This window comes from Drosophila mojavensis, unplaced genomic scaffold (genome assembly GCF_018153725.1).
Source record: "Drosophila mojavensis isolate 15081-1352.22 unplaced genomic scaffold, ASM1815372v1 contig_231, whole genome shotgun sequence".
NCBI lineage: Eukaryota > Metazoa > Arthropoda > Insecta > Diptera > Drosophilidae > Drosophila > Drosophila mojavensis.
Genome location: NW_025318772.1, coordinates 7,106,477 through 7,114,682, shown reverse-complemented (window position 1 = coordinate 7,114,682; position 8,206 = coordinate 7,106,477). Strand labels below are relative to the sequence as shown.

At 44.7% G+C, this 8,206-nt stretch overlaps 3 protein-coding genes across 6 annotated transcripts in view; 1 reads left to right on the top strand and 2 right to left on the bottom strand.

Annotated features, from left to right (window-relative positions):
• Window positions 1–893, bottom strand: LOC122757009 (putative uncharacterized protein DDB_G0291812). Its single transcript, XM_044008074.1, has one exon. The coding sequence runs from the start codon at window positions 891–893 to the stop codon at window positions 336–338; it is 558 nt and encodes a 185-aa protein (XP_043864009.1). The 3' UTR covers window positions 1–335.
• Window positions 435–8,206, bottom strand: part of LOC6575222 (zinc finger protein 395) — a 157,838-nt gene continuing 150,066 nt past the window's right edge. For all 3 annotated transcript variants that reach the window (XM_002001200.4, XM_032733671.2, XM_044008072.1), the window contains 3 exons: window positions 7,211–7,302; window positions 1,901–2,104; window positions 435–1,836 (listed from right to left, as the gene is read on the bottom strand). In XM_002001200.4, the coding sequence (XP_002001236.3) occupies window positions 942–1,836; window positions 1,901–2,104; window positions 7,211–7,302 (1,191 nt within the window). In that variant the 3' untranslated portion in view covers window positions 435–941. The remainder of the gene's footprint in view (window positions 1,837–1,900; window positions 2,105–7,210; window positions 7,303–8,206) is intronic.
• Window positions 2,541–5,896, top strand: LOC6575223 (histone-arginine methyltransferase CARMER). 2 transcript variants are annotated; one of them, XM_015167885.2, is made up of 5 exons: window positions 2,541–3,260; window positions 3,330–3,664; window positions 3,753–4,311; window positions 4,372–4,770; window positions 4,848–5,896. In XM_015167885.2, exons 1-5 carry the CDS (start codon window positions 3,035–3,037, stop codon window positions 4,934–4,936), a joined length of 1,608 nt encoding a protein of 535 aa, XP_015023371.1. In that variant the 5' UTR covers window positions 2,541–3,034; the 3' UTR covers window positions 4,937–5,896. The 2 variants fall into 2 exon arrangements, with proteins under 2 accessions (XP_015023371.1, XP_002001237.1); XM_002001201.3 differs by having other exon boundaries at window positions 2,542–3,260; window positions 4,372–4,782.

The window sequence follows — 8,206 nt, the reverse complement described above, 5'->3', positions numbered from 1 at the left end:
ATAATAATAATTAATATTATATATTATTTATTTATTGTTGTTGCAAATATTGCAGATGTCGCCGAGGGCGCAAATGTTAGCAACAACAATTGCTGTTGGGCAGTTGGCAACACCTGCAGCAACAACAACAATAAAATAAAATAATAATAATAATAAAAAGAGATACCGTTACGTTTAAGGTTTGCACATTTTTAATGCAGAGTAAATAAGAAGAGACCATTTATATATATATATATATATATACATGTACATATATATGTATATACATATACATATTATTTTTCATTAATTTGTTGTATTTTGTTTGTTAAACGGCGGACACTTTTTAGCAATAACTACAGCTGGCCCGCAGCAGCAGCTCGACTCCAGGCTAACAATCCATTGGCAGCAGCAGTAACGTCTTCCATTTGTACATCATCATCATCATCATTGTCATCGTCAACAACGTCGTTAACAGCTGCGTCGTCATTATTATTATTATTATTATTGCTGTTGGCGGTGGGTGGCGTGGTCGTGGTCGAGGTCGGGGTCGTGGGCAACGGTTTGGCCACAACTGCAGCGGGTGATACAATCACCGAAGTAGCAACACTCTTAACACGCGGCAATCGATTGACATTGTTGTTGGCGTGGTTGCTGTATTGGCTGATGTTGTATGGCTGTATGTGATGTACGCCATACCGTTTGTGTGTTTTAATAGTCAGTGAAGCTGGCAGCTGTTTGCCAACCGCCACTTCGGCGGCCAAACGCACCACTGTTGTCAATTTAGCGGCAGCTGTTGCTGCTGTCGTTGTGGATGTTGCTGCTGTTGATGTTACTGCTGCTGCTGTTGATGTGGCTGTTGATGTTGCCGTTGCCGCTGCTCCTGCTTTATATGTTTCGCCTTGCCGCAGCATCGCCGACGCCTGGGCCTGAGCCGCTTCGGTCGACGCTTTCTGTCGTTTTCAGTCGCCGAAGCGACTGCAAGCCTTCTTCCATCGGCATTGAGTGCACCATTGGTCGCGGCGTTCCATGCCATAGACCTTGCGGCATTTCTTATTCTCGCCGCGTGTGCGTCGGTTCGATGAGTTGGGCGTGTTCCTGGCTGCGGTCACGACTTGCTGCACGGCCACATGCTGGAGCTGCATGTGCTGGCCGGAATTGGCAACCAGATTGTTGCTGGCAGTTGTCTGTTGCTGGCCGCGCAAATGCTGCTGCTGTTGCTGCTGCGGCTGTTGGAGCTGCTGCTGCTGTTGCTGCTGCTGCGGCGGATGGTAGTTGGGCGTGATTGTCACGCTAGACAGGTGGTGTTGTTGCTGGTGGTGCTGCCCACTGCTATTGTGAGTGTGGTGCGCCGTCACCGTGACATTCTGCTGCGACAATTGCTGTAACATGTTGTTGGCACTGCTGTTGCTGTGTATTACCGGACTGCTGTTGCTACTGCTGCTGCTGCTGTTACTGGCGGTGCTGCCAATGCTGCTGTTGCTGTAATTGTGATGGTGGTGAAGGACGATGGTCGGCGATGGATATGGCGCTGTCGAGTGGGACGGACGCGACGACGAAGGCCGAGCATGTTTGCCGAGTGTCGTCGAGCTGCTATTGCTGCTGCTGCCGCTGTTGATGCTGCTATTGCTGCTGTGGTGGTGGTTCGTCGAGGATGCGCTCACTGTGATCGCACCATTGGATGCCCAAGTATAATTGTGATGCGCCAGCGGCGATGTCGGTATACAGCTGGTGTTGTTGCTCTGCAGCTGCTGATGCTGGATGTTTGTGATGTGGCCACTACTGTTGCTGCTGCTGTGATGTTGCTGATGTGCCTGCTGTGTGAGGTGGGGATAGCTATTCATAGCGCGTCCTTGTCTGTAGCGATAAATATCAAATATTAATATAGTGAATATAGACAGACAAACAGAGATTCACTTACTTGAAGTTGCCAACGATCTGTCTTTGGTATTCTGGATCCTCGTGCGGTGGACGCGCCATGTCCCGGTGGCTGAGCGTGGGTGGAGATGCAGGACTAGGCGTTTTGACCAACTCGTCATCGTCGTCGTCTTCTGTGTAATAGAATTCCTCTTCGTGCTCATTATCACTGCAGGAATCATATTCGCCGGAGCGTCTGGCCTTTTTGCTGCAAGTGCACAAATATTGACATTGTTTAATTTTTTATTATGGCCATTCATTAAAGTTGCAATATGTTGCTATAATCTTGCTCTCAAGTTAGAGATGAGCATTCGAATTGCGTTTGCATTGTGGACAAATAAAAGTTATGTTTTTTGTATCCTATTAATTCATAACAAGAAGTAATCTCTGATTAAAAGTTTAATTTGCATTATAAGCTACTGCTATTCTAATATATAGTATATTTTTTTGATAATTTGTTTGCGGTGGTTTAATAGCCGTTACGTTCAGTAACATTCACGGCTGTCACTGTGATCACAATTCACCATGACGCATCTCTATATCATTGAGCAAGCGAATGGCTGCAATGCTGCCATTAGCTGATATCGGAAGTGGCAACGCCAGCGCAAAAAAGTTGGCAGCGCTGCAGCCATTCACTTGCCAACGCTAAACACACAGCTGCAGGGTTGTAGCAACGTTTGCAAAAAACACGCACGTTCTGTGTCAAATCAATACGAAATCAACAAAAATCGATCGATTTTTGCAATAGCAGTGAGACAGTGCGCGCCACTAATTAGTATATATTTGCCAGAAAAGAATATAAGTGTACAGCATACGCATTGCTTACGCTTGACGCACATATAAATTGCTGTGGAAAATTTTGAGATTTCTGTCGTCGGCGACAGAAAAAATTTGCGCGTCGCAAGAGTCTCGCGTGCGTCTGTGTCTGTCTCCCTTTGTGTGCGTATGCGTGTGAGTGAGTGAGCGAGTGAATGTGTGTGTGTGTGCGTGCGTGAGCTTGCCTACTAGTATATGTGTGTTTAATTTGCGTCCGCGTGCATCTTACAGCCTACATTGTCAATTATACCGAAAAGCATTGTGATTATCCACCCGATTCCTAATCCCATACTCAGTGGCCAGCCGCACAGATCACACCAAAATGTCCACCACCAGCAGCAGCGGCCGCATCGCAGCCGATCAGAATAATAAGTGCGTCAACAGCGTCGCAGCGGCGCTTTGCCCTCTCAGCAATTGCCAGTTTTCAGGCGTTGTTATAAGCGCCATTACCGACGAGCAGAAGCTCGAATTTAGCAACAAATATAACAGTAGTTGTACATTAAGCTGTAGCTACGACTCCCAAGGCGTCCTGCTGCGCATTATGTTGGGTGAGTAGTACATCTTGACTGACTATCTGCCGAATGAGATTGAGTTCGATATTCCCTTGTACTTTTTAGACAACGATCAAGGGCATGTGCTGAAGGAGTATATGATATCGGCGGATACGGATGCTGCTCAATTAGGACGGCGGTGCTATGCTATTTCTTTGGAATCGGATAATCTGGTACTACGATTTGTTAGCGATAAGGATCAGCAGCTCTTCCGTAAGGTTGTGGAGAATGTGAAGCATCTGAGGCCGAAGTCCGTGTTCTCACAGCGCACCGAAGAATCATCTGCATCGCAGTACTTCCAATTCTATGGCTACCTAAGCCAGCAGCAAAACATGATGCAGGACTACGTTAGGACTAGCACCTATCAGCGCGCCATCTTAGGCAATGCCATTGACTTTCAAGTAAATTCAACGTTCTAAATCTATACTGAAATAGATTTGCTCCTCTGATTTACTAATTTTACAAACAAAAACTGAATACCTTTTTCAGGATAAGGTTGTGCTGGATGTAGGTGCCGGTTCGGGCATATTGTCTTTCTTTGCCGTACAAGCCGGTGCTGCCAAGGTGTATGCGATTGAGGCTTCCAATATGGCGCAATACGCACAGCAGTTGGTCGAGTCGAACAATGTGCAGCACAAGATCTCAGTGATACCCGGCAAAATTGAGGAAATTGAGCTGCCCGAAAAGGTGGATGTTATCATATCTGAGCCCATGGGCTATATGCTCTACAACGAACGCATGCTGGAGACATATCTGCATGCGCGTAAGTGGCTAAAGCCCCATGGCAAAATGTATCCCACGCATGGCGATCTGCACATTGCGCCCTTCTCAGATGAGTCGCTCTACTCGGAGCAGTATAACAAGGCCAACTTCTGGTATCAATCGGCCTTTCACGGCGTCGATCTAACAACCCTGCATAAAGAGGGCATGAAAGAGTACTTCCGTCAACCGATCGTGGACACATTTGACATACGTATTTGCATGGCCAAGTCGGTTCGCCATGTATGCGACTTCCTCAACGACAAGGAGGATGATTTACATGTCATTGGTAAAGTCACTTGAATATTTCTACATTTATTCCCAATTAACTTGAAATTGTTTAATTTAGACATTCCACTCGAGTTCCACATATTGCAAACGGGCATATGCCATGGACTAGCATTTTGGTTTGATGTGGAGTTCAGTGGTAGCAGCCAGAATGTCTGGCTTTCCACTTCGCCAACAGCGCCACTGACTCACTGGTATCAGGTGCGCTGCCTGCTGCCCATGCCAATTTTCATCAAGCAAGGCCAGACGTTGACGGGTCGAGTGCTGCTGGAAGCTAATCGGCGGCAGTCGTATGATGTGACTATTGATCTGCATATTGAAGGCACCTTGATATCATCGAGCAATACATTGGATCTAAAGAATCCGTATTTTCGGTACACGGGGGCGCCGGTTCAGGCTCCGCCGGGGACTAATACGCAGAGCCCATCGGAACAGTATTGGACTCAGATGGATACGCAGGGTAACCGAAATTGTACGCTACCTAAACTAATACCTCAGAGTTTATCATTTTATAATCCCTACTGCGCTCTCTTGCAGCTAATAGCATGCTAAACGGCACTCTGTCGGTCAATGGAATGGGCGATGGTAGCATGGACATTACCCATGGACTTCTGCATCCTCACTAGAAATGGAAGGGAAATGAAGTTTGTTCAAGGTGACAAATACTACAACTTGCTGGCAAAATCTACATGGCTAAGAACTGGATTGGTACTGAGTTAGGACAATTATCAATGAATGTTTTTGTTTACGAATCTTTTGTTATTTAATTCTGTCGAAAGTTTGCCTATTTTTTGCTTTCTTCTTTTTTTTATGTAATTTTTACTTTTATTTATTTTGAATGAGATTAATTGTGAATTGTATTTTTGTATGCTCCGAAAGTTAAGTTAAGTACTCGGAAATTGTTCACGCCTAGGCATATGTTGTGGATATTTTTATTTTATTTTTATTTTCTTAAAGCTGTTAAGCTTGTATATCAAAAGATAAACGATAATAATAATAAGCATAATGAGAATCGAAGAGAAATTTGAATATCGCAGAGATACACAATCAAGGCAGACTAACTAATGTATGTATGTAGTTGTTTAGAACAGCAGCATATAATCGATAAGAATAATTTTAGCCACCCATAGCATTTAGAGTTTTTAACGTATGTATGTTATGTAATACAAGTATCATATATTTATATATATACACACACTATAATAATCAACGTAGATCAACTACTGCTTCAGGAAAGTTTCTTAGTTCATGCCAATTGCAGTTTGCAGATTTCAAATAAAGTAACAAATATGGAAAGGGAGGAGAAAGCTTTGAACAAAACACGAACTCAATAAATCAACCTGTATCTATGTATGTTATATTAAATTATGTTAAGTATATATCATTGTACTGTATATCAATTATTTCATGTACCTCAACAAAAATGAAAAGCCTAGTTTCAATATGTAAAAAGTAAATTCGACGTTTATGCTTAGTTTTCTTTTAAATAGTCTAACGAATCGCTCATAGATCATAGCCATTAAGTTACACTTATATATATGTATTTGTGAATTAATCGCGATTAGAGATTATAACTTTCACTTTGATTTCCCTGTGTTCCTTTCATTTTACAACTTCCTTTTGCATTTTTGCTCTCCACTTATACAGAAACTACAATAGCTCCTACGTTGCTACCAGCCTCTGCCAAGCGCATAGTTGATATTTCGAGCGTTATATATAGATATATAAATACACATATAGATATATAGTATATAAAAGCAAACATTATACAACTATACACACATTTATATATATATATATATAGAGTGTCAAGTATTGTACTTTTTAGTGTAGCCCTAGAGCTGTTCGTTTGCCAACAACAACAACAACAATAAATTCAACCAGAACAACAACCACACCACCAACACATACAATATACAATATGCAACTGAATACAAGTATAAACTATGATTCTATATAAGAACCTACATAACCCCCATCTCTATGCAGAAAAAAGAACATTTTGAGAGCAAAAAGAAAAAAAAAAAAAAAAAAACGAAAACCTAAAACGGCCTTTTATTATTTGTTTGTTTTTTGTTTTTATTCTCTCTTTTGCATCGTCCCGCACTGCACTGCTGGGCAAAAAACATTTATATAGGAAATAGCATTTAACATTCGCAAATGTCAACGCCTAAGCGGGTTTCAGCTTTGAACCTTGGCCTCAAAACTGCCAACGCAGTTGCCCAGAACAGGGCCGCAAAAAAAAAAAAATGCCACGCCCCCCAACGATTGTCTATGGCATTTGCGACACTTGAAATGCAGGTGCGCAAAGTTAACTCAAAGTGTGTGTGTGTGGGTGTGTGCGGGTTGGTGTGTGTGTGACCTGGTTACACTTAAACACACACACACACGCACACTCATGCATGCAGGCATGTGTATACAAGTGTTCTAGTTTTAAACAGCTTCAAGCGGCCTGCACAGTGGTTTGCTCGATGAGCGTAATTTGCATGCAAACAGTGGTTACAATAATATAACAATTATTGATATATATATATATATATATGTTATGATATATATATATATTCCTAAAGCTGATTTAAGCATATTTGAAGCTAGTTCTATACGATATATACAATATCTATAAATGATTGCAGCCTCTCGTCTGCTGCTTTGTTACCACTGTGCAGTTAGCTGTGACGCGCGCTGTAATGCTGTCAATTGTTCTTGTTGTTGCTATTGCTGTGCGGACTGTTGTTGTTGTTGTTGTTGGCTGCACTAAGTCAAGGCCCAGGCAGCCACTTGCTGCTCTTGGTTGCGCGTTGCTTTTGGCCCCTAGGAGCCTGCACCCTTAGTGAGTCTGCTGCACAACTAACACTGCCATCCCCACCGTCGCCCCTTGCCTCTTGGGCCATTGCACTTACCGCAAATGAATGTCCCGCACGTGTCGCTCGATTTTCATCTGTGTGGGCTCCACAATGTCGCATCCCTTCCAGGTGCAACGGAATTTCTTGGACTGCAAGTACAAGAAGCAAAGCATAAATTGATTAAACACTATCCAACACTGGGCATAATACGATTATTAATGAATGGATTTAAAGGCTCTAGCTAAGCCCTGCGTACTTGATGCTGAGACTGATTGTGGCTGTGGCTGTGCCTGCGGTGCTGGCTGGTGGTGGCTGGCGTGCTGGCGCGCGAGGAGGCGCTGGAGGCGACGGAGGAAGGGCAGCCCGGGCTGGCTTCACTTTCGCCGCACGATTCGTAGTCGCTGCGCTCCACGTAGTAGTTGAGCGCCGTTGCCTGCATGACGCGCGACTCTTGGCTAATGGAGCTAGCAGCAGCAGCAGCAGCCAGTGAACCGGTGCCGTGCCGGTGCCAAATGCGACTGTGTTGGTGCGGACAATGCAACTGGCTGCCTCGCTGCCTGGTGGCCCAGCTGCCTGGCCTGCTGCCCGGCACCGTTGCACGAGCAGCAAACGAGGCTGCCGAGCAAGTCTGCGCTCCGGCGTTCCGGCTGCACGCTGCACGGCTCCTCTGGCTCTGCACTGATAACACAGACCGCCACAGCTCCCTGCCCGAGCGTGGCTCTCCCCATTTTGCAAAGCGCGCGCGCCCCCATTTACTGGGTCAGCCTGCCGCTCGCCTTGACACGCTTCTCACTTTCGCTCGAAACGTGCGGGACAGAGATGGCAATAGAGTGAGACAGACAAAGAGAGAGCGATAGAAGAGTGAGAGAGAGAGCTCTGCTTTATTTAACGGATCTGCGCCTGCAATTATGCTGCGTTTTATGCTGAAGGTTAGCTGTTGACCCAGTTAACATTTTCTTTTCTGGTGTTTTGTATTTTTGATTGCGTCCTTGTTACTGTGCTGCGGCCGAGGCTTGTCCTTCGGTGTGCGGCAGTCTCCCTGCCCAGCTGCAC

Coding starts and splice junctions, on each gene's coding strand:
- LOC122757009 (XM_044008074.1), bottom strand. CDS start 893: ATGCTGCGGCAAGGCGAAACATATAAAGCAGGAGCAGCGGCAACGGCA.
- LOC6575223 (XM_002001201.3), top strand. CDS start 3,035: ATGTCCACCACCAGCAGCAGCGGCCGCATCGCAGCCGATCAGAATAAT. Junction 3,261..3,329: donor CCTGCTGCGCATTATGTTGG/GTGAGTAGTACA, acceptor TGTACTTTTTAG/ACAACGATCAAGGGCATGTG. Junction 3,665..3,752: donor GCAATGCCATTGACTTTCAA/GTAAATTCAACG, acceptor TACCTTTTTCAG/GATAAGGTTGTGCTGGATGT.